This window comes from Orcinus orca, chromosome 10 (genome assembly GCF_937001465.1).
Source record: "Orcinus orca chromosome 10, mOrcOrc1.1, whole genome shotgun sequence".
Classification (NCBI taxonomy): Eukaryota; Metazoa; Chordata; class Mammalia; order Artiodactyla; family Delphinidae; genus Orcinus; species Orcinus orca.
The window spans coordinates 38787533-38812165 of NC_064568.1; the positions used below are offsets into that span (position 1 = coordinate 38787533).

General features: G+C 44.4%; 1 protein-coding gene across 15 annotated transcripts in view; it reads left to right on the forward strand.

The window, feature by feature from the left end:
* The window catches only part of USP4 (ubiquitin specific peptidase 4), a 49355-nt gene that overhangs the window by 16370 nt on the left and 8352 nt on the right, over window positions 1-24633 (forward strand). For 6 of the 15 annotated variants that reach the window (XM_004283938.4, XM_033413145.2, XM_049716136.1 and 3 more), the window contains 9 exons: window positions 9725-9865; window positions 10692-10809; window positions 12661-12834; window positions 14734-14892; window positions 15762-15986; window positions 16754-16837; window positions 18246-18340; window positions 20717-20908; window positions 21541-21629. In XM_004283938.4, coding sequence (XP_004283986.1) covers window positions 9725-9865; window positions 10692-10809; window positions 12661-12834; window positions 14734-14892; window positions 15762-15986; window positions 16754-16837; window positions 18246-18340; window positions 20717-20908; window positions 21541-21629 — 1277 coding nt within the window. Of the gene's footprint in view, window positions 1-8143; window positions 8605-9724; window positions 9866-10691; window positions 10810-12660; window positions 12835-14733; window positions 14893-15761; window positions 15987-16753; window positions 16838-17276; window positions 17545-18245; window positions 18341-19985; window positions 20083-20716; window positions 20909-21540; window positions 21630-24633 lie in introns of those variants that run through there. The other 9 variants (XM_033413149.2, XM_033413151.2, XM_004283939.4 and 6 more) reach the window with 9 other exon arrangements.

Sequence of the window (24633 nt, forward strand, 5' to 3'; positions counted from 1 at the left end):
TTATTTATTTATTTATTTTTATTATTATTTTTGGCTGTGTTGGGTGTTTGTTGCTGCGCGCAGGCTTTTCTCTAGTTGTGGCGAGCAGGAGCTACTCTTCTTGCGGTGTGTGGGCTCCTCATTGGGTGGCTTCTCATTGCACAGCACAGGCTCTAGGCACGCGGGCTTCAGTAGTTGTGGCACTCGGGCTCAGTAGTTGTGGCTTGTGGGCTCTAGAACGCAGGCTTAGTAGCTGTGGCGCATGGGCTTAGTTGCTCCGTGGCATGTGGAATCTTCCCGGACCAGGGCTCGAACCTGTGTCCCTTGCATTGGCAGGTGGATTCTTAACCACTGCGCCACCAGGGAAGCCCATGAGTATGTCTTTTTAAATTGTGGCTTTCTCTGGGTATTTGCCCAGTAGTGGGATTGCTGGGTCATATGGTAATTCTATTTTTAGTTTTTTAAAGAACCTCCATACTGTTCTCCATAGTGGCTGTATCAGTTTACATTCCCACCAACAGAGCAAGAGGGTTCCCTTTTCTCCACACTCTCTCCAGCATTTGTTGTTTGTAGATTTTCTGATGATGCCCATTCTGACTTGCGTGAGGTGATACCTCATTGTGGTTTTGACTTGCATTTCTCTAATAATTAGTGATGTTGAGCAGCTTTTCATGAGCTTCTTGGCCATCTATAAGTCTTCTTTGGAGAAATGTCTATTTAGATCTTCTGCCCATTTTTGGATTGGCTTGTTTGTTTTTTTAATGTTGAGCTGCATGAACTGTTATATATTTTGGAGATTAATCCTTTGTCGGTTGATTCATTTGCAAATATTTTCTCCCATTCTGAGGGTTGTCTTTTCGTCTTGTTTGTAGTTTCCTTTGCTTTGCAAAAGCTTTTAAGTTTCATTAGGTCCCATTTGTTTATTTTTGTTTTTATTTCCATTACTCTAGGAGATGGATCAAAAAAAGATCTTGCTGTGATTTATGTCAAAGATGTTCTTCCTATGTTTTCCTCTAAGAGTTTTATAGTGTCCGGTCTTACATTTAGGTTTCTAATCCATTTTGAGTTTATTTTTGTGTATGGTGTTAGGGAGTGTTCAATTTCATTCTTTTACATGTAGCTGTCCAGTTTTCCCAGCACCACTTATTGAAGAGACTGTCTTTTCTCCATTGTATATCCTTGCCTCCTTTGTCATAGATTAGTTGACCATAGGTGCGTGGGTTTATCTCTGGGCTTTCTATGCTGTTCCATTGATCTATATTTCTGTTTTTGTGCCAGTACCATATTGTCTTGATTACTGTAGCTTTGTAGTATCGTCTGAAGTCAGGAAGTCTGATCCTTCAGCTCCGTTTTTTTCCCTCAAGACTGCTTTGGCTATTTGGGATCTTTTGTGTCTCCATACAAATTTTAATATTTTTTGTTCTAGTTCTGTAAAAAATGCCACTGGTAATTTGATAGGGATCACATTGAATCTGTAGATTGCTTTGGGTAATATAATCATTTTCACAATATTGATTCTTCCAGTCCAAGAATATGGTATATCTCTCCATCTGTTTGTGTCATCTTTGACTTCTTTCATCAGTGTCTTCTAGTTTTCTGAGTACAGGTCTTTTACCTCCTTAGGTATTTTATTCTTTTTGTTGCAGTGGTGAATGGGATTGTTTCCTTAATTTCTCCTTCTGATCTTTCATTGTTAGTGTATAGGAATGCAAGAGATTTCTGTGCATTAATTTTGTATCCTGAAACTTTACCAAATTCATTGATTAGCTCTAGTATTTTTCTGGTGGCATCTTTAGGACTTTCTGTGTATAGTATCATGTCATCTGCAAACAGTGACAGTTTTACTTCTTCTTTTCCAGTTTGTATTCCTTTTATTTCTTTTTCTTCTCTGATTGCTGTGGCTAGGACTTCCAAAACTATGTTGAATAATAGTGGCAAGAGTGGACATCCTTGTCTTGTTCCTGATCTTAGAGGAAATGCTTTCAGTTTTTTCACCATTGAGAATGATGTTTGCTGTGGGTTTGTTGTATATGGCCTTTATGATGTTGAGGTAGGTTCCCTCTGTGCCCACTTTCTGGAGAGTTTTTTTATCATAAATTGTTGTTGAATTTTGTCAAAATCTTTTTCTGCATCTGTTGAGATGATTATATGGTTTTTATTCTTCAATTTGTTAATATGGTGTATCACATTGATTGATTTGTGTATACTGAAGAATCCTTGCATCCCTGGGATAAATCCCACTTGATCATGGTGTATGATCCTTTTTTTTTTTTTTTTTTTTTTGCGGTACACGGGCCTCTCACTGTTGTGGCCTCTCCCGTTGTGGAGCACAGGCTCCGGACACGCAGGCTCAGCGGCCATGGCTTACGGGCCTAGCCGCTCCGTGGCATATGGGATCTTCCCGGACCGGGGCACGAACCCATGTCCCTTGCATTGGCAGGCGGACTCTCAACCACTGTGCCACCAGGGAAGCCCTATGATCCTTTTAATGTGTTGTTGGATTCTGTTTGCTAATGTTTTGTTGAGGATTTTTGCATCTATATTCATCAGTGATACTGGTCTGTAATTTTCCTTTTTTTGTAGTATCTTTGTCTGGTTTTGGTATCAGGGTGATGGTGACCTCATAGAATGGGTTTGAGAGTGTTCCTTCCTCTGCAATTTTTTAGAAGTTTGAAAAGGATGGGTGTTAGCTCTTCTTCAAATGTTTGATAGAATTCACCTGTGAAGCCATCTGGTCCTGGACTTTTGTTTGTTGGAAGATTGTTAATCACAGTTTCAATTTCATTACTTGTGATTGGTCTGTTCATATTTTCTATTTCTTCCTGGTTCAGTCTTGGAAGGTTATACCTTTCTAAGAATTTGTCCATTTCTTTCAGGTTGTCCATTTTATTGGCATGGAGTAGCTTGTAGTAGTCTCTTAGGATGCTTTGTATTTCTGCGGTGTCTGTTGTAACTTCTCCTTTTTCATTTCTAATTTTATTGATTTGAGTCCTCTCCCTCTTTTTCTTAATGAGTCTGGCTAAAGGTTTATCAGTTTTGTTTATCTTCTCAAAGAACCAGCTTTTAGTTTTATTGATCTTTGCTATTGTTTTCTTTGTTTCTATTTCATTTATTTCTGCTCTGATCTTTATGATTTCTTTCCTTCTACTAACTTTGGGTGTTGTTTGTTCTTCTTTCTCTAGTTCCTTTAGGTGTAAGTTTATATTGTTTATTTGGGATTTTTCTTGTTTCTTGAGGTAGGCTTGTATTGCTATAAACTTCCCTCTTAGAACTGCTTTTGCTGCATCCCATAGGTTTTGGATCGTTGTGTTTTCATTGTCATTTGTCTCTAGGTATTTTTTTATTTCCTTTTTGATTTCTTCAGTGATCTCTTGGTTATTTAGTAATGTATTGTTTAGCCTCCATGTCTTTGTGTTTTTTATGTTTTTATCCCTGTAATTTGTTTCTAAGCTCATAGCGGTGTGGTCGGAAAAGATGCTTGATATGATTTTAGTTTTCTTAAATTTACCAAGGCTTGATTTGTGACCCAGTATATGATTTATCCTGGAGAATGTTCTGTGCGCACTTGAGAAGAAAGTGTAGGACTTCCCTGGTGGCGCAGTGGTTAAGAATCTGCCTGCCAATGCAGAGGACACTGGTTTGAGCTCTGGTCTGGGAAGATCCCACGTGCTGCAGAGCAACTAAACCAGTGTACCACAGCTATTGACCCTGTGCTCTAGAGCTTACGAGCCAGAGCTACTGAGCCCATGTGCCACAACTAATGAACATGCGCACCTGGAGCCCATACTCCGCAACAAGAGAAGCCCCCACAATGAGAAGCCCCCGCTCACTGCAACTAGAGAAAGCCCATGCAGAGCAATAAAGAACCCAACACAGCTAAAAATAACTAAATAACTAAATAAATTTATTTATTAAAAAAAAACGAAAGCCTTAAAGAAATTTAAAAAAAAAGTGTAATCTGCTGTTTTTGGATGGAATATCCTATAAATATCAATTAAATGTATCTGGTCTATTGTGTCATTTAAAGCTTGTGTTTCCTTATTAATTTTATGTGTGGATGATCTGTTCATTGGTGTAAGTGAGGTGTTAAAGTCCCCCACTATTATTGTGTTACTGTTGATTTCATCTTTCATAGCTGTTAGCAGTTGCCTTATGTATTGAAGTGCTCCTATGTTGGGTGCATATATATTTATAATTGTTATATCTTCTTCTTGGATTGATCCCTTGATCATTATGTAGTGTTTTTCCTTGTCTCTTGTAACATTCTTTATTTTAAAGTCTATTTTATCTGATATGAGTATTGCTGCTCCAGCTCTCTTTTGATTTACATTTGCATGGAATATCTTTTTCCATCCCCTCGCTTTCAGTCTTTATGTGTCCCTAGGTCTGAAGTGGGTCTCTTGCAGACACCATATGTATGGGTCTTGTTTTTGTATCCATTCAGCAAGCCTGTGTCTTTTGGTTGTAGCATTTAATCCATTCACATTTAAGGTAATTATTGATATATATGTTCCTATTACCATTTTCTTTCTTTTTTTAAAAAAATGGTATTTTATTTATTTATTTAATTTATTTTTGGCTACTTTGGGTCTTCGTTGCGGCGCACGGGCTTTCTCTAGTTGCAGCAAGCAGGGACTACTCTTCGTTGCAAAGCACGGGCTCTAGGTGTGTGGGCTCAGTAGTTGTGGTTTGTGGGCTCAGTAGTTGTGGTTTGTGGGCTCAGTAGTTGTGGCTCACGGGCTCTGTAGTTGTGGCTCATGGGCTCAGTAGTTGTGGCTTGTGGGTTCTAGAGCACAGGCTCAGTAGTTGTGGCACACGGGCCCAGGTGCTTCACAGCATGTGGGATCTTCCCGGACCAGGGCTCAAACCCGTGTCCCCTGCATTGGCAGGCGGATTCTTAACCACTGTGCCACCAGGGAAGCCCCTTACCATTTTCTTAATTGTTATGGGCTTATTTTTGTAGGTCCTTTTCTTCTCTTGTGTTTCTCACTTAGAGAAATTCCTTTAGCATTTGTTGTAGAGCTGGTTTGGTGGTGCTGAATTCTCTTAGCTTTTGCTTGTCTGTAAAGCTTTTGATTTCTCCGTCGAATCTGAATGAGATCCTTGCCGGGTAGAGTAATCGGTTGTAGGTTCTTCCCTTTCATCACTTTAAATATATCATCCCATTCCCTTCTGGCTTGTAGAGTTTCTGCTGAGAAATCAGCTGTTAACCTTATGGGAGTTCCCTTGTATGTTATTTGTCATTTTTCCCTTGTTGCTTTCAGTAATTTTTCTTTAATTTTTGTCAGTTTGATTACTATGTGTCTTGGCCTGTTTCTTCTTGGGTTTATCCTGCCTGGGACTCTCTGCGCTTCCTGGACTTGGGTGGCTATTTCCTTTCCCATGTTAGGGAAGTTTTAGACTATAATCTCTTAAAATATTTTCTCTGGTCCTTTCTCTTTCTCTTCTCCCTGGACCCCTATAATGCGAATGTTGTTGCATTTAATGTTGTCCTAGAGGTCTCTTAGGCTGTCTTCATTTCTTTTCATTCTTTTTCTTTATTCTGTTCTGTGGCAGTGAATTCCACCATTCTGTCTTCCAGGTCACTTATCCGTTCTTCTGCCTTAGTTATTCTGCTGTTGATTCCTTCTAGTGTATTTTTCATTTCAGTTATTGTAATGTTCATCTCTGTTGGTTTGTTCATTAATCCTTTTAGATCTTTCTTAAACATTTCTTGCATCTTCTCGATCTTTGCCTCCGTTCTTTTTCCAAGGTTCTGGATCATCTTCACTATCATTATTCTGAATTCATTTTCTGGAAAGTTGCCTAGGTCCACTTCATTTAGTTGTTTTTCTACGGTTTTATCTTGTTCCTTCATCTGGTACAGAGTCCTCTGGCTTTTCATTTTGTCTATCTGTGAATGTGGTTTTCCTTCTGTGCTACAACAAAGACCCAACACAGCCAAAAATAAAAGCAAATAAATCAAAAAATTAAAAATAAAATACATGAATAAAATAAAATAAAAAAGGGAAACTCAGGTGGAAGGCAAGAAGGGAAAGAACAACTGAAAAATATGGTTATTAGAAAACAAGGGAGATTAAATTAAGTCCAGCTATAACAGTAATTAGAATAACTATAGATGGGTTCAACTCGTTAAAAAGACAAGCTCTCTTGGGCTTCCCTGGTGGCGCAGTGGTTGAGAGTCCGCCTCTTGATGCAGGGGACACGGGTTCGTGCCCTGGTCCAGGAAGATCCCACATGCCGCGGAGCGGCTGGGCCCGTGAGCCATGGCCGCTGTGCCTGCACGTCCGGAGCCTCTGCTCCGCAACGGGAGAAGGCCACAACAGTGAGAGGCCCGTGTACCGCCAAAAAAAAAAAAAAAAGACAAGCTCTCAAATCAGACTTTTTTTTTTTAAACCAGACCTGTTCAGTAGTACGTTGTCTGTCAGAGACGACACAGGATAAAATTGAGGGAATGGGAAAGTACATCGAGTATGTCATCCAGGGAAAGACAATGATTGGCTTAATCCTTTTTTTTTTAACCCACTTGTAGAATCAATTTTACATATATCCTGACAGGAGAACAGCATAATGAAATTGTTTTCATTCAGCTCCTTTATTCACTAGTGAGAGCCACCTGGTAAACTCTGAGCATTTTCAGATGTTTTTTTCCTTCCTGTGAATTGCTCCAACCTCTGTGTTAGTGCTTCCAAGGTTCTGTATCGATCTGGCCCCATTTTTTCTGTTTCTCGAACTCTTTATTTTATTTTATAACTTTATTTATTTAATTTTGGCTTCATTGGGTCTTCGTTGTTGCACACGGGCTTTCTCTAGTTGTGGTGAGTGGGGGCTACTCTTTGTTGCAGTGCAGGGGCTACACTTTGTTGTGGTGCACCGGCTTCGCATTGCGGTGGCTTCCCTTGTTGTGGAGCACAGGCATGTGGGCTTCAGTAGTTGTGGCACGCGAGCTCTAGAGCTCAGGCTCAGTATTTGTGGCGCACGGGCTTAGTTGCTCCATGGCATGTGAGATCTTCCTGGACCAGGGCTCGAACCCGCGTCCCCTGCATTGGCACGCGGATTCTCAACCACTGAGCCACCAGGGAAGCCCCTCTCTAAAACTCTTTAATTCTCTCTAACTTTACTTGCCTGATGTCTATAAGGCCCAGTTAGCTCTGCACCACAGTCCCCTTTAAAGACTGCTTGCCCAGAGCTGGAAGAAGCCAGTGTTTCTGAAATAGCGATTTGAGTTGCATGCATATGAGGGTTAACACTGTTGGTGGAGGGGGAGATCACAGCTTAGGATGTTGTGAAAGCAGTGAGGATTCTGGCTAAGAGTTGATTGTTGTCTTAATGATAATGCCAGATGCTGGCCTCTGAATACCTGAGGTCAGAGGGTGGGCTTAAGGAGTGGACTCATCCTCAGAGTGGCATTTGGCCTGGAGAACATCTGAGAGGCAAGCAGAGAGCAACGGAGCACGGAGGGCAGGCATGAATATGTTACAGAGCCTCAGCCATAGGTCAGGGCATGTTTTCATTGTGATGATAATGACCGGACATGCCTAGGATCAGGAAATATCTCAGTAGAAAGGTGCCAGGAGACCAGAGGCTTAAGCAGAGTATCTTTTAGGAGCAGTGGGATCCTTATTTGGAGATGTAGCCTCTGTTTTCAGAAAGTTTGTTGCATGAGACTCGGTCACATTTGAGAGTGAGGTCTTGCTTCACGTCAGGCATTTCCTACCGTTGCCTACTTCCTGGCTTGCAGTGCCCTAGGGTGTGCTCTGAAGTTGCCTGGTGACAAGTGACCAATGCCCAAGCGTTTCTCAGATACAAGTCACTTCTGCACAGAGGTCTTGCTTTTTGATTTGTCTGTCAAAGGTAGAGTAAAAAAACAAACAAAAACTTTGTATTATATAAGTTTTCAAGCATATAAAAAATATCCTTATGTAATCAATGTTGGATTTCTTTTTGACCGAATTTACTCTAAACTACTGGCAGTATTTTCTAGAACATTGTAAACGAATGTCAAATAAAATTTTTCTTTTTTATTTTCTTTTTTTTTTTAATTAATTTATTTTTTTGGCCACTCCATGCGGCCTGCAGGATCCCAATTTGCTGACCAGGGATCAAACCCATGCCCTTGGCAGTGAAGGTGCAGAGTGCTAACCATTGGGCCACAGGAAATTCCCTGTTCTCTTTCATTTCAACCAGAATGTTGTTGTCTGTTTAAGAAGTTGATAGGTCTTGGATATTTGTAGTGGCTTTATATGGATTTTTGCCCTTTTAAGTTCAGGGAATAAAATAAGTTACCAGTGAACAGTTACTAATAAGGGGAGTGTTAAGCCATGTGCCTTGAGGTTCTGTATGTCAGAAATTTAATTTCACTATCTTGTAGTATCTCCAGACCTGAGATAACTGGGTCTGCCATATCAGACCAGTCTTGGGTAGTGACTTTCCTGCCTGCATAGGAGGCTGGGCATACTGGCATCACAGTGGACAGGCCTCAAGTGTATGCTTAAGTCACCTGTGTGGCAGAAGAGAGTGCCCTTGGCTCTGACAAGCCTTACTTAAGGAGCTGCCTGAGTTCTTGGACTCCTTTGCAGCCGAGATGAGGCTCAGTGAAGCAGATGCTCTTCAGGATTGGAGAAGGTGCGTTTCCTTATGGGTGGGTGAGAGGCTGGGGAGCCCTCTTTCCCCCTCCCTTGCTGTGACCACAGAATGTGAAGCAGAACTCAGTTCCTGACGCCCATTTAGGCCCCTGGATAGTTCCCTGACATCTGCCTACAGTGTGGGTACAGGATCACTCATCTTTGTTGCCACGTCCCACTGTCTTCTCAAGGGGAACCCTGGTTGACATCAGATCACATGAGGTTGGGCACTCTGCAGGGACAATGCATCTTAATTATATTCTGTATTCTAAAAATAACCCCAAATCTAGAAGGAAAATCACAGTTGTACATATTTGAAACAATGCAGACAACTCAGTTTCTTCTGCATGTGCCTATATGAATTTTAGTAGAAAATTTGATAAAATTGATATCAGGTTTTTTTTGGGGGAGCCGCACCATGCGGCATGTGGGATCTTAGTTCCCCAACCAGGGATCGAACCCGTGCCCCCTGCAGTGGAAGCGTGGGGTCTTAACCACTGCACCGACAGGGAAGTCCCGTTTGATATCAATTTAAGATTTGGGGCAATTAGCCCTTGAATTAATTAGTGTGAAAGTAGGAATAAATCTAAAATAAGATGCTGTGAAAAATATTGAAACATGAGTTTGAAACAGAGGTTATTCACATTTGGTAAATTTAAGGAAACAAAAGGAATTTCCTCAAATAGCACAGTGAAACTAAATCGCCATTTTCCTATTCTGTTATACTTATAGCCACCTGTTTAATCTGGGTCAAGTACTTTGGAGGAAATTCATCTCTTATTACCATTTTTCTTTGTCTTTCACTGGTAACTGTTAAAATTTAGGGAAGCTTATCATTTGTAAATCAAACTAGGATGCCCTGAAGATCAACCTTGTGTTTTATCCTACTGAAAGATTCAGTATATGACCATGTGGATGAATGAGACATGAAGATCAATTAATTTCTTTACTCTCACTTAAATAAAATTTGTCTTGAATTAGCATGAAAATGGGCTTTTTGCAATTAATTTTAAATAACTGAGTACGGAGAACATTTATTTCTTGAGAAGAGACCTAAGGCATTAAGTAGGGCTTGCTTTTTGCAAAATATCAGTAGCATTGTTTCTGCTTCTCTCTCCCAGATCAAGCACTGTGCCTAGCAGAAATTTTACTACCTCTCCAACATCATCAGCAAGTCCCTATTCCTCAGTATCTGCCTCTCCCATTTCAAATGGTGATAGCACTAACACCTCTGGGATGCACAGTTCCGGTGTCAGCAGGGGGTAAGAGCAGGTCCTTTCACTTTGCTTCCTTCCCCGCTGAGTCCTTTCCCAGGCCGTACCTGGACAGCTCCTCTGCTGCTACACTAAGCATAGTGGGATTAGGGCTCCCCATGGGAACATGCTGCATGTGGTTTCTTGCTCCATTTCATACCCACAGTAAATTGTGCCTCCTAGTTCTGATATACATTGCTTTTCTTCCTGCGAGCTGGTGTTTTCCCCACAGCCTGTCAGTTGGTGGTCATGGAGGTCACTGCATTTGTCTGTGAAGGAATGGGCTGGTTGTCTGGCAGAATAGCTACGCGGGGATGATTGTTGGCTGTGGGAGGACCCTGCCTGTTTCCCCTCCGCATGGCTGTGATCCTTTCTCCGAGTGTTTCAGGAGTACCTGCCATATAGCACAGACAGGGTGGAAGAGGAAGGTCAGGAGAGAGAGAGAGTGCCTGCACACTCAGGCACAGTCAAGACTGAGTGTGGCCTGGTGGGTGGCGGCAGGTGCAAGCTTTGATCTTGGTAACCAGTGTTCTTCCCCGAAGTCACCTGGCAGTTAGCCTTCTGGAGGGATACAAAATTAGCATTTACCAAAGCTGAGAGCAGAGGATTCAAACAGCATTTCTCCCCTTAAGGATGTGCTCACCACCTGTTGTCATGTCAAATCAAAACAGGGGGTTGGGGGGGCTGGAGGGCTGGGGAGGGGAGTAAAGAGACCTTGTCTCACGGGGTTATTATCAAGTGAGAATTCTAGAGGCCCCGACGGAGCCCCAAAAGGCATCCTGAGGGCATGTGAACAGCACTCACTTTTATTGCTGATGTGGGTTATGTTTTCCAGTGGATCTGGCTTCTCTGCTTCGTATAATTGTCAGGAGTCCCCATCAACTCACGTACAACCTGGGCTCTGTGGACTTGGAAACCTGGGAAACACCTGCTTCATGAACTCCGCCTTGCAGGTAGAGGGCAGAGCTGCCATCTCAATAACACTGTGTCTTCACAGTACTTGAGGCTCAGGTGGGAGTGGCCTCTAAGGTGTTGGGAGGATCTTCTCCCAGGGGTCCCTAACGACCCTTTGTTAGTACTTCAGGGATCCCTGCCAAGGCACGTCCCACTGGGTAGTACAGAATGGCCTCATCAGTGTTCCTGGCCTCAAAATGTCTTCTTAATCAGTTCTAGGTTTGATTTTACAGTAAAAGTATGTTGAATTTTGTTGACCATTGGGGAATGATCTCAGAAAGTACTGGAATACTTGCCTGGTTGGTCTCTAATGGGATGAGAACTCACAGCAGCTGGTACTAAGCCAAATTATTCCTGCTTGAAGTTGACCATCTTTCCACCAGTGAGCCATCTCACCTCATGCCCCTGCTTGGAGAAAATCCTAAAATCCTCCCTTTGAAACCTCATTTATTCATCCATCAAATATTTTTTGGGCACATACTATGTGATGGTACTGTTTTGGGCATGGGCTGGGGTTAGGGTCCAACTACAAAGTTAGGAGGGCACAGTCCTTAGTACTGCCTTCACTTCTGACACCAGCTGCAAATTTGGGGCTCCCGACACCCTCGGTTTTGTTAATTTGCTAGAAAGACTTGTAGACTCACTTAAAAGTAATTATACTCACAGTTATGGTATGTTATAGGGAAAGGATACAGATTTAACATTAGGCAAGGTTAAGAAGGGAGTAGGGCAGAGTCTAGGAGGGTTCTCAGTGCAGAGCTTCTGTTGCCCTCTTCCAGTGGAGTCAGGATGCTTTACTTTCCTGGCATTGATGTGTAACAGTAGGCATGGAGCATTGCCAGGTATGAAAACTCACTTGAGTTTTGGTGTCCAGAATTTTTATTGGGGCATTATTATATGGCATGACTGATTGGTTGCCCAGTGGTTAAAGAGAAAATTCTTGTGAATTGGTGAATGTATTCAAAGATTTAAGGCAGAAATACCAATCATGCCTATCTTCTTTCAGCACCCCAAATCATTTTACAAGGCAGGATACTCTGATACCAAAATATGACAAGGAATTTCTAAAGAAAATTTTAGACTATCGTATCTCATAACTGTAGACACAAATAATGTAGATAAAATTTTAGCAAATCAAAATCAATGATATCTAAATAAAAGTGGTAACACATAACAAGTAGGTGTGGTTTGTGCTAGGAAAACCAGGTTGGTTTAACACCTGAAAAATTAATCAGTCTTTTAACACAGTAACAGAATGAAGGAGAAAACCATGTGATCATCTCTATAGATGTAGGAAAACTCATTTGATAGAATCCAATACCCACCTTCATTTTTTAATTTAAGGAGTTAAAATTAGTATACACAGGTACAATATTATTTATTGTTTTTTCTAATTATCCTGATTTTCCCCACCCAGAGTGTTTTGGCTCTAGTAAAGCATTTTGCCTTCGGCTTACTTATATTTTGTCTTCTCATGAAATAATGGAATGTCGCAGTCACTTCCAATGAAAAAAAATATCATCTTAAAATTATTATCTTCCACTGAATAGAAAATTACTGTGTGTCAGGCATTTGGGATATACAGCTTTTGCCCTCAGAGAGCTTGTCTCAGAAACAATTCTTAGGCAGTAAGTGTGAGCTCCCTCCAAAACAGTGTCCCTGGGAGGCTAGTCACAATGTGGCCACCAGCCGCTGGGAGGCTGTGCCTTACTGTTATGAGCCCTTCAGAGAATCTGCTGAGCACTTCATTTTGTTGGCGTGACCCTCACTGGTCGTTTAGAACTGGGTTTATCTTGTGTCTCTGTGTGCTCTCCAGAAGTGGTGTAAGCTGTGATCGTGTTCTCTTTCAGTGCTTAAGCAACACTGCACCACTGACCGACTACTTTCTCAAAGATGAGTATGAGGCTGAAATCAACAGGGACAACCCTCTGGGAATGAAAGGGGAAATTGCAGAGGCCTATGCAGAGCTCATTAAGCAGATGTGGTCTGGAAGGGATGCTCACGTGGCACCTCGCACGTTCAAAGTAGGTTGACGTATATACTTGCTTTTTCCTGTTTTGGGGAGAGTGGTTTTGTGTTGTAATGAAGCATTCCTTTACTGCATTTTGGGATTAAGATGGGCTCCGAGACTAAAAGCACTACATGATCAGATCCTTCTTTTCTGTTCAGTCATTTAGCACACACTTAAGTGACTCAGCCCCCACCTCTGGGCCGAGGATACTTCAGATAATCATTTGTATTGTAAGCTGCTTGTTCAGAATGCTGTATTCTACAGTGGCATTCTTTTTTTTTTTCTTTAAGTTTTTTTGATGTGGACCATGTTTAAAGTCTACTGAATTTGTTACAATATTGCTTCTGTTTTATGTTTTGGTTTTTTGGCTGCGAGGCATGTGGGATCTTAGCTCCCTGACCAGGATCGAACCCACACCGCCTACACTGGAAGGTGAAGTCTTAACCACTGGAGCATCAGGGAAGTCCCTACAGTGGCATTCTTTAAATGGTTGACACCCTAAGCCAGACCATAAAAATTCAGTCAAATTTCCAGTATCATCTGAAGGGTGCTCCCAGGTTCCCTGAGGCTGGAACGTATACCAACTGTGGTTTGAGTTGGGTCCCCTAAGTTAGGAATTGGGCTGACATTGTCGGATGTTGGTATGAGGGACAGTTCTCACTTGGGTCCCTCAGCTAGGAAGATGGGAAGATGGGTGAACTGCATTGGGCACTTGGAGCACCTCAACCTCCCATTGCCCTGAATGTTTTTCGCTGCTGAGGGGGAAGTGCCTTGCCTCAATGTGTTGAAATCTGGAAATCCTGTTTGGTTCAAGGAGCCTTCATGAAGCATCTGATTCACAGATGAAAAAAAATATAGCACCTAAGCTCAATGAGAAAATTAAAATCTTAGATTGTGTATTGAAATTGAATACAAATTCTTTTCATTCCCATGGTCACATTAATCCCTGGGAAATATATGCAAATTACTATTCCCAGAGTTTCTGTTTCTGAAGGTCTAGGGTGGGGCCTGAGAAGGTGCATTTCTGTCAAGCTCTCAGATGATGCTAATGCCACTAGTTGGCACTGCACTCTGAGGATCAGTAGTGTAGAGCAATACAAGGCAGACACTTACTTAGGGCTAGGAGGGCTCTTATGTACAGTGCTCTTATTTAGGGCTAGGAGGATTCCTCTGGCTGATGCAGGTACCATTTGTAAACTTCTTAGGGAGACTCTGAACCAAAGAAGGTGGTTGGAGAGGGATTCGTGTCTGTATAGGAGATGTGGCTACTGAGGGAGTCACTCTTTACTCCTCTCTTAGGGTAGTGGCCCGGGTTCCAAGTCTGTAGTTGTCCTGGATTTCAGATCTTAGCCCTCTTCTCTCTGGTAGGAACTGCTGACCTTTAGGCCCTTGAGGAGTTAATCAGGCTACCTGGAGCGAGGGTGTTCTCCCTTACGGTACCAGCAGACTGCAAATTTATTTATTTATTTATTTAAAAAATAAATTTATTTAGTTATTTTACTTATTTTTGGCTGTGTTGAGTCTTCGTTGCTGCACGCGGGCTTTCTCTAGTTGTGGCGAGCGGGGGCTACTCTTCGTTGTGGTGCGTGGGCTTATTGCTGTGGCTTCTCTTGTTGCAGAGCATGGGCTCTAGGCGCACGGGCTTCAGTAGTTGTGGCACATGTGCTCAGTAGTTGTGGCTCTCGGGCTCTAGAGCACAGGCTCAGGAGTTGTGGCGCACGGGCTTAGTTGCTCTGCGGCATGTGGGATCTGCCTGGACAAGGGCTCGAAGCCCTGTCTCCTGCATTGGCAGGCGGATTCTTAACCACTGTGCCACCAGGGAAGCCCAAAGTTATTTTTGATGACAATTTCCTATCTGACTTCACTGGTTCTTTATAACTTACGCCTTCTGATGTGGTTGCTTTTGTTGTAGACTCAGGTGGGACGTTTTGCCCCTCAGTTTTCTGGCTACCAACAACAAGACTCTCAGGAGCTGTTAGCCTTTCTTCTAGATGGATTGCACGAAGATCTGAACCGAGTGAAGAAAAAACCGTACCTGGAGCTGAAGGATGCCAATGGGCGGCCAGATGCGGTATGATATTGAAGACTTTTGAAGAAAAGTATTCCAAAGAAGCTGCCTCCTATTGGGAGGTGCAAGGGCATTCTTCTGGTCTTGGAGTATTGGTGCCAGGGCTCTGGTTGCCTCTCACTGTTGTTTGTGACGTGGACATGAGGTCTAATATGGAAATGTGTTGCACGTTACAAAGGGGCTAACTCTAGTTACCCCTGATGCTCCCTCTTGGGCTTCTTCAAGTTCGAGTCAGTTTGTTTAGTATAATTACATTGGTGAACCAGAGACTAGGGCACCCTGAAAACTGTAAAGTGCCTGTAGTGTGGGCCCTTGGGATTATTGAAATCCATTAAAATCCATCCATGATGATTAAAATAGTTTTTATTAATGTTATTAGGGCACTTACATTTTTTTGCCTTGATTTTCAGATCTATGAAGAGGGAATTTAGTATTTAAGCTACCTATCACATTGGGATGATCAATATGAATACTTCAAAGTAGCATTCACATGTTAAAGGAAAAACCATGAGCTAGCTGAACGATAGCATAAATTAAAAGCTCACTGAAGGGACTTTGGATCATTGGAAGCCCTATAGGAGGCAGTCCTTCCCCGGTCAGGTCCATGTGTCCACAGTGCTCTCAGTTTGTCTCTGTCCCGTAGATCCTGCATCAGCACTTTGTTAAGTGTAGGATTGGGCATGGAGCTGGCATGTGGAATGAGTTTGGTATGCTAAGAGCAGTCCTGGCCCTCACTGGCCTGGATCAAGTTCTTGGCTGCACAGACTGCCTCACAGTCTATTTCAGATTTTGCTGTGAATCATTCTGGATGCAGAGGCTAAGAACTGGGGGATGTTGAGAATGTCTTACTTATCCCCTTTGCTTTCTTCCAGGTTGTGGCAAAGGAAGCCTGGGAGAATCATAGGTTGAGGAATGACTCTGTGATTGTGGACACGTTCCATGGCCTCTTCAAATCTACCTTGGTTTGCCCAGAATGTGCTAAGGTTTCTGTGACCTTTGATCCATTTTGCTATCTAACTCTCCCACTGCCCTTGAAGAAAGATCGAGTTATGGAGATCTTCCTGGTTCCCGCTGACCCTCGCTGCAGACCTACCCAGGTAAGAGAAATCAGCACCCTCATGGTACCCCTCGTTGTGAGTGGCTATCAGACCCAGAGTGGGGCTGCTTCCATCTGTTGCAGCAGCAGCTCCATCAGCTGCCTCTGAAACCCCTTGGCACTTGCCTTGAGTGTGTGCCCTTGTCCTCCCTCAGATCTTTGTGTAATCCCATGTCATTCAGGCATATTGTGAAGGTTCTCTGGACTTCTCTGTCACCTTTTCCCCTATGCTCCATTCATTTGACTAAAGGAACCTGGCTGATCTGCTAAGAGATCCTTGAATCTGAATGTTAGGGGACTAGAAACAGTACTTCCCTTGGTTATGTTCACCCCTAAATCAGCTAGGAGAGCCTTGCCAGAACAAAAGACCAAATGAAAGGTGTGACAGGCCGGTCTTAGTGTCCAGCCCTGCTGATGGCTCACTGCATGCTTCTTCTGGCTTTATGACAAGGACTGGTTGGCAGTTTGTATAATTATAACATTTCTTTAAAGGAAGTAGTGAATGGCTCTGAAAAGTTAAGAAAAAAATAAAGCAATGTGTAGGAGGGAAAGAGATGGTCCAGCTTCTGTGGTGCTACCTGAATAGAGAGGCAGGTGTTGATGCAGAAGACTTGCCTATTTGCTCAGCTGGCCACCCATCTGGGCCCTGAGCTCACCACACACTGTTTCTGGTGGAGCACCTCTGCCCTCCGTGATGCCTGCTCCTCCCAACTCATCTCCCACCCTTTCCAGAGCACCCTTGTCACCTCTCCCATCTCTCCTTTGCAGTACCGTGTGATTGTGCCGCTGATGGGGGCTGTGTCTGACCTGTGTGAGGCTCTCTCCAGGCTGTCTGGCATTGCTGCGGAAAACGTAAGGCGAGCTGTTCAGTGGCATTCAGCCTATTGGGGGCAGTTCATAGTCCTTTGGAGTTAAGTTTCAACCTTGTAGCCACTTTTGTGGGGTAGGTCTTATCAGCCAGCACACATGTGTTTATATCTGAATGCCTCAGACCTCCTGGCCCTTGTTCATTTTGCACACTGTGCCTGAGACTGTCCCTTCCAGCCCTGGGAACACTGTCTTTCCTCCACTGAGGACACACTAGCTATGGTCAGAGGGCCAGGACTGGGGATTTGCTCTCACTTTGCCTCCCCTTCCTACCTGACCTCATCTGTAATGTGAGAAGCTGGAAGTTCTTTCCTGTCCGAAACTCTGTAAGTCTGTGGAGTGACTTGATAGAAATCTTTATTTAAAAATAATTGCTGGGACTTCCCTGGTGGCACAGTGGTTAAGAATCCACCTGCCAATGCAGGGGACACGGATTCAATCCCTGGTCCAGGAAGATCCCACATGCCGCGGAGCAACTAAGCCTGTGTGCCACAACTACTGAGCCTTCGCTCCAGAGCCGGCGAGCCACAACTACAGAGCCCGCATGCCACTACTGAAGCCCGCACCTAGAGCTGGTGCTCCACAACAAGAGAAGCACGTGCACCACAACGAAGAGTAGCCCCCACTCGCCACAACTAGAGAAAGCCCACACGCAGCAACGAATCCCCAACGCAGTCAATAAATAAATAAATTTATTTAAAAATAAAATAGAAAAATAAAAACAATTGCTTACGCTGGCCTTTCTGCTGAGCGTGGCGCTGTGTGAAGGTGGGGAAAGTGAAGACCTCTTGCTGCCCGAGGATCCATCCTCCTGGATGCCCCCAGCCCCTCCCTTGTCCCAGCCCTGGTCAGTGCCCTTCTCCTCCCCACTTCCCTTGCACCCCTGCTGGTTTCAGGTGGTAGGTCTTGGTGGTTGGGGTTTGGTCTTTTCTGCTATGTGCTGAGGATGGCTTGGGGAATTCCGGCCCCAGGGAACACCCCAGAGGATTCTGGATTACTGCTGGTCTCTGGTCAGCACTCACTCCCCACCATTCCTGCCACTGGAGGGCAAATCCTGTCATAAACCTTGGGACAGATACAACATGTTTTCTGGTGGCGACAGCCATGCTGCTCCCCTTTGGCCCTTGGCCCCTGAGCTCTGGGGCTGGTTGCATCGTGATCTCTCAGGGGGCAGCACTTACATTTTCATTTGTGCCTGGGTTATTAAGTAGGTGTACTCTTTTTTTTAAAATATTTATTTATTTGGCTGCGCCGGGTCTTAGTTGCAGCACGCGGGATCTTCGTCGCAGCACGCAGCATCCTTTTAGTTGCGGCATGTGGGATCTTTAGTTGCGGCATGTGGTGGGTGTACTCTTATCCATCCTGTAATCTTTCTGTTACTGTTGATTCTTAGATGGTGGTCACAGATGTGTATAATCACCGGTTCCACAAAATTTTCCAAATGGATGAAGGTTTAAACCACATCATGCCTCGGGATGACATTTTCGTGTGAGTACTCAGTGGTTTCTGCTGCAGGGTCAAAGGAAACATTCTAGAGGCTTTGCCAGTGTCTGTCAGTGTCTCCAGAGCAGAAGATCTGGCAGTTGGTGCTCATGTGGATTTGCCCCAACCCCTGGGTGCAAGAGGTGGATGTTCAGGGAATTTTGGGTAGCCATCAGTGCTAAGCGCCTACTGGCACTTCAGAGCTAGACATTCCAGATAACTCTCCTCAGCATGAACAAGGCTTTTGTCAACAGTTGCTACCTGTTAAGAAGGCCTGTTCAGTGGTTCTGCAGATGGTCCTGCTATCAGAAATGCTTTTCTCAAGAAGAGTCACAGCTTTGTGAGGGGCCACGGGAAGACGGAAGAAGGGACTCAGTACAGGGAGGGTCTCGTCCTTTCTCCCAGCCACAGGTAGTGGCGTCTCAGGCAGGTTCCATCCCAGATGACAGGGAAGGTTGATTTAAGCAGCCTTTTCCAGCGCTAACATCTGCAAGCTCTGAGACTCGGTTTTCTCATCCCTGTGGGGACAGTACACTCCAACTGCAGCTCGTCTCCTCGGCCCCTCCCAAATCCTTTTGCTTCAAGGCTGCTTTGTGTGATTGTGTGTGTGTCCCTCTTCCAGGTTGGGGTGGGGGGGGGGGTGGAGTGTGAGCTTGCCTGAGCTCCCAGCAGCCGCTTGCTCAGGGAGGCTTGCGTGTGGAGCACACCCATGTTGTCCCTCCCTCATTCCCTCTCAGCCAGAAACTTGCCTCTGCCGAGAAAGGTTTTTAGGATTTTGTTTTGGTTTTTGGTTTTGGCTGAGGAATGCAGTACACAAAGGAGGCATTCCCTTCCCTTTACATTTTTGTGGCCAATGACTTCTAGGTCACTCTAAAAGGAAGAATTCTTAACCACACCGAAGATCCTAGTTCTGTTCACACTTGCATAGGCTGCCTCCCCACTCTCAGCCATGTTCCCTTACTTTACTAATGGAGGGTGCCAAGGCATATGCTGGGCCACAGGGCTGGGACTGTCCACTTCATACCCCAAGACCTTAACACAGTTTCCCTCACTTCTGGAAACTAGTGCTCGCACATACCTGCGCTGAGAAGACCTGGGACATCACCTTGTGGGGAGGTTGGCAAACCACCAACGGAGGATTCTTCAGAGGGCTTGAGGGCCAGCCAGTTGGAAAGCAAATTGTTTTATGATGAATTGATAATTGTCTTATGAAAACACAATTGTAGCATCTAATACTTTTTGAGCATGTGACGTACTGTGCTACTGAGTTACTTAATCCTCACCACTACACTGGAAGGTGGGTGATCCCATTGTCCACTGGATAAACAGACTTAGAAATTAAGGCACTTGACCTGGTTACAGCAGCCAGAAAGTGACAATGATGGATCTGGAACCTGGGCGAGCCTCACTCCAAGGCTTGGTTCTTGACCATTATGCTGGACACCAGGGTCCTTACCCTAGAGCATACCTTGGACGTTTTTGTGAGTTTTTCTTTGAACTCTTTCTGCATATTCTATAGTTAGGACTGTTTGCCAGCCATGTGGGGGGAGAGAGAGAGAGAGAGAGAGAGAGAGTGTGTGTGTGTGTGTGTGTGTGTTTGTGTTTATAGTTTTCAAAAATTGAATCAGTAAGTTTGTGTCTCCCCCTATAGGAAGAGGGAAAGACTACAGTCGGTTGCCAGCAATTTTGGTAACATCTGTTCCGGGATAAAACATCTATAAATCTCCTCAATCCCATGTATTCACTAAGTAAGACACATTTTTCAAAATCATTGATTTGTATTTAGCAGTTTCTTTGGTTATCTCTGATTTTTTAAAAAAATTTAATATTCTTTTACTTCAATGTTTTTGAAGAAAGATGGCAAACAGTTTTATAACTTTGCTTCCTCATTTGAAATAAAGAGTCTTTGGCTTATATTCTAGGTATACGTCGCTGTACAGTATTTGGTTTTACTAAAGGGCAGGGCATTGAGAATGCCTTTTTCTAAAAGTTAAGCTCCTTGATGGGTGACAAAAGGTGAACTTAGTGGCTGGGCCCCCCCTGTGTGCCTTTGTGTCTGAAGTGATGGTCTGGATGATAGGTGTCATCTGTGTTGAGTCCCAATTGAAGGACCACAGAGTTTGAGGCCATGGTTGGGGGAAGGAGGATCACATTAGCCCCAGGTCCTGGGTTGTGTAGGTTCACCTTGTGTTAACAGTTGACTCTCTTTGGGATTCCTGACCCATCCTCTAGCATCGTCTTGGAAATGGTTTTTCCACCTTTTGTACTGAAGTGTGCTCTGTCCTAGTAACCGTAGTCCTGGCCACCATGTAGCTGCAGCTCAGATCTCTGTCTCTCACAGAGACCTGCCGCTGAAGTTGCTCTCTTGTGTGATTGACACAGGTACGAGGTCTGCAGCACTTCCACAGACGGCTCTGAATGTGTCACGCTTCCAGTGTACTTCAGGGAAAGGAAATCCAGGCCGTCGAGCACTTCCACTGGGGCAGTGCTATATGGGCAGCCACTGCTGGTTTCTGTCCCCAAGTACAAGCTCACCCTCGAGTCTTTGTACCAGGCTGTTTGTGAGCGTATCAGGTTGGTGGTAGGAATGTGATTTGCTTGTTATCTAAAATAAGATAGGGCCTAGTAAGAGTGACTGCCCCCTGCAGAGTGCCAGTGTTGACCCCGTGTGCTCACTTCTGTTAGAAATGTAGTTGTGTCGGCCCCTGGGAGGGCCAGAGCAGGTGCTATTGGGACAGAACATCTGGCACATCTGAAGCACCATGATAGTGAACACCTAAGCCTCTTCTAGTTCCTGGAATCATGTCTTCACACCTGTCAGTCACCTGCTTGAGGGAGTATAGTGCTTTAATGGCATTTTGTATTTGAATGTAATTTCTGAACTACTACACTATCATTCTGAACCTGATAATTAACATTACTGGGAAATATTTTTTTAAATGATGGTGCCACGCATCGTTTATCAGAGATTTGAAACAGACTTTCTCAGAGTCTGTTCAGTGCCCTGGTAGTTAAACTTCTTATCTCATAGGTTCCTCTCAATTTCTTGAAGTGTTAAGCCATCACATGAATTTTAAGGCCCTTTTATTTACGTAAATTGCTTTGTGAATAGCTGAATATATAAATTAGGAACTACTTCACGCTGAGTAGTGGAGAAAAATAGGTAAAGGATACAACTAACAAACAATTTCTTTCTTCTTTTCAAGCCGCTATATAAAACAACCTTTGCCTGATGAGTCTGGCAGCTCGCCCTTGGAGCTGGGGTCCTGCAATGGCTCCAGGGGCAGCTGTGAAGGTGAGCGTACGCCACACCGTGGGGCTGTCACTGACCAAATCCCTCCCAACTTCCCTCTTCTTCCAAAGGTGTTGTATACATGGGTGAGGGAGGCTCTGAGGCGGGGTTGGGGGCTCTGCCTAGAGAGCAGACCTGGAAGCCCTGTCTGCACCACTTCACTCTGCCAGAGCCCATTGTCCAACTTTGACACCTCGTGTAATCTTAGGCGTGGAAGCTGGGTTTCACCTCAGGGAGACTAAGCATAATAGGACTGAGTGACTTGCCCAAGGTCATGTAGCAGAGTCAGGATTTGATTCTGACCTGTTGGGATTGCTGAGTACACTTGGCTGCCTTCACAACCTGGCTTGTGTCTGTAGAGCTTTTGTCTTGGCCCTTACCCATCACCATGGTCCAGCAGCCGCCCCTGGGGAGGACAGATGTCCTGCCCAGCCAGTCAGAAGGCAGAGACAGGTTCTCTTGGCCTTTCTTTCTTTCTACCCAGGAAGCCACAGGTGGTAGCTGGCTCTGGACAGCTCGTGATGTCGGAGTGAGGAGCCACAGTTGGAAAAGCAGTAGGATAGACTTGTTGCAAGAAACCCAGAGCCCTCACCATCCTTCTGTGGCCTAGTGCTCACAAGCCCATCTGTGACCATGGAGCTGTGTCTAACGTGCACTGTGGCTGTCATCCTTCTTTTGGGGGCCTGCGTGACTGACTAGGTGGCTTTATTCCTATAAAACCAGAAATATCCTCCAGTTCTTACGCTTTGTGAATAGCTGAATATATATTCCCAGTTGAAAATTCAAATGCCCAGATTTCTGCAAGACATGCCTGGTCCTGGAAAGTGAAAATTGACATTAAAAATAATGACCAGGGGCTTCCCTGGTGGCGCAGTGGTTGAGAGTCTGCCTGCCGATGCAGGGGACACGGGTTCGTGCCCTGGTCCGGGAAGATCCCACATTCCGCGAGCGGCTAGGCCCATGAGCCATGGCCTCTGAGCCTGCGCATCCGGAGCCTGTGCTCCGCAACAGGAGAGGCCACAACACTGAGAGGCCCGCGTACCTCAAAAAAAAATAAAATAAAAAAATAATGACCAGAAGGCTCTGTCCTGAAGGGATATTCCAAATTGTTGGTATTTTAGGTTGAGTATTTATTATAGTTGTACTCCTGTTCTTGCCCAGAATATCATGTTCTCCTCCCACGAGGGATGAACAGGAGTGTATTTTGTGCACAGTTCCCACAAGCAGACATGTTGGAGCTGTAATGGTAGTCTGTGAGCAGACCTTGGGTGACCTGTGGGTTCTTAGTGCTCTGGAACTTGAGGCACTGCGATTCCCAGCTGGAGGTGTGGGGCAGACCTCAAAAAGTCACTTCATCTCTCTTAACCTTGGTTTACCTATCTACAAAATGGGATGATGATAACGGCTTCACAGAGTTGAGGTTACTGTTTAATGAGATAGTGTGGTTAGAGTATCTGGCACATAATAGATGCTCAGTTAATAACAGCATCATGTCAGTATTTGCTATTGTTACAATTAGCCTAGTTTCTTAGACATTCCATCTGTCAGTCTCTTGTTCAGTCTCTTGTTCTCACTGCCTTCTTTTGAATTCCATAAGTGAGCTTTGGTGCGTAGACTTCAAATCTTGTTTAATGTTGAAATAATTCTAACCTCTTTACTGCCATGGCTCCTTGTTAGGCCTGTGGTGGCTGTCTCCTACTGATTCTCTGAGTGTCTTGGGCAGGGCAGTGTTTCACTTGCCAGTCTGAGAGCAGAGCAGGCTTACCTGGGCGTAAAAGGGGCAGTGCCACTGCTTCAGGAGTGAAGTGAGCTAATTGAGAAAGGAACCTCTGTGAGAGCTGAGGCTGGCAGTCTTATGCACACTGGCTGTTTCAGAGTCCTGCTCATGGGGACTCATGTCACACTGTCATCCATGGCTCTGATGTTCCTGTGGCCTGACAGGAAACTGTGCTGCATTGTCTTGGGCCCAACTTGTCCTTCCTCGTGACAACTCCTGAGACACAGTCTTTGAAAGAGGATTTTTTTTTTTTAAACTTATTTTTTGGCTGCATTGGGTCTTCATTGCTGCACATGGGCTTTCTCTAGTTGCAGCGAGCGGGTGCTACTCTTCGTTGCAGTGTGCATGCTTTTCATTGCGGTGGCTTCTCTTGTTGCGGAGCACAGGCTCTAGAGCGCAGGCTTAGTAGTTGTGGCACACAAGCTTAGTTGCTCCGTGACATGTGGGATCTTCCCGGACCAGGGCTCAAACCTGTGTCCCTTGCATTGGCAGGTGGATTCTTAACCACTGTGCCATCAGGGAAGTCCCTGAAAGACGATTCTTATGTAGAATATACATCTTCCTTTCCTCAGTTTCCATTTCTATTGCTATTTCCCCAAATATATAAACTTCATATTTTGAATCTTCCCCCGTTACTTTTTTTTTTTTTTTTTTGGCTGCGCCATGCACCTGTGGGATCTTAGTTCCCCGACCAGATATTGAACCTGGGCCCCCGGCAGTGGAAGCACAAAGTCCTGACCACTGGACTGCCAGGGAATTCCCTTCCCCTGTTACTTTTACATCACCTTTTGGAGTTGTCCCCATCTTTGTTGAAATTACTTATTTGATACCTTAACTTTCCCCTTTGACTGCCCAACAACAAAAATTATGATGAGCATGATCATGGATTTTTTTTATTGCAGCCACATATACCAACCAGTTCTCTGGAAACACCTGGGAAATTTACTCATCACCATATGTCTCTAGAATGCCTCTTTAAATTTCTTTTTTTAATATAAATTTATTTTATTTATTTATTTATTTTTGGCTGCATTGGGTCTTTGCTGCCGCATGCAGGCTTTCTCTAGTTGCGGCGAGCGAGGGCTACTCTTTGTTGCAGTGCACAGGCTTCTCATTGCACTGGCTTCTCTTGTTGCGGAGCATGGGCTCTAGGCACACGGGCTTCAGTAGTTGTGGCACACAGGCTCAGTAGTTGTGGCGCAGAGGCTTAGTTGCTCTGTGGCATGTGGG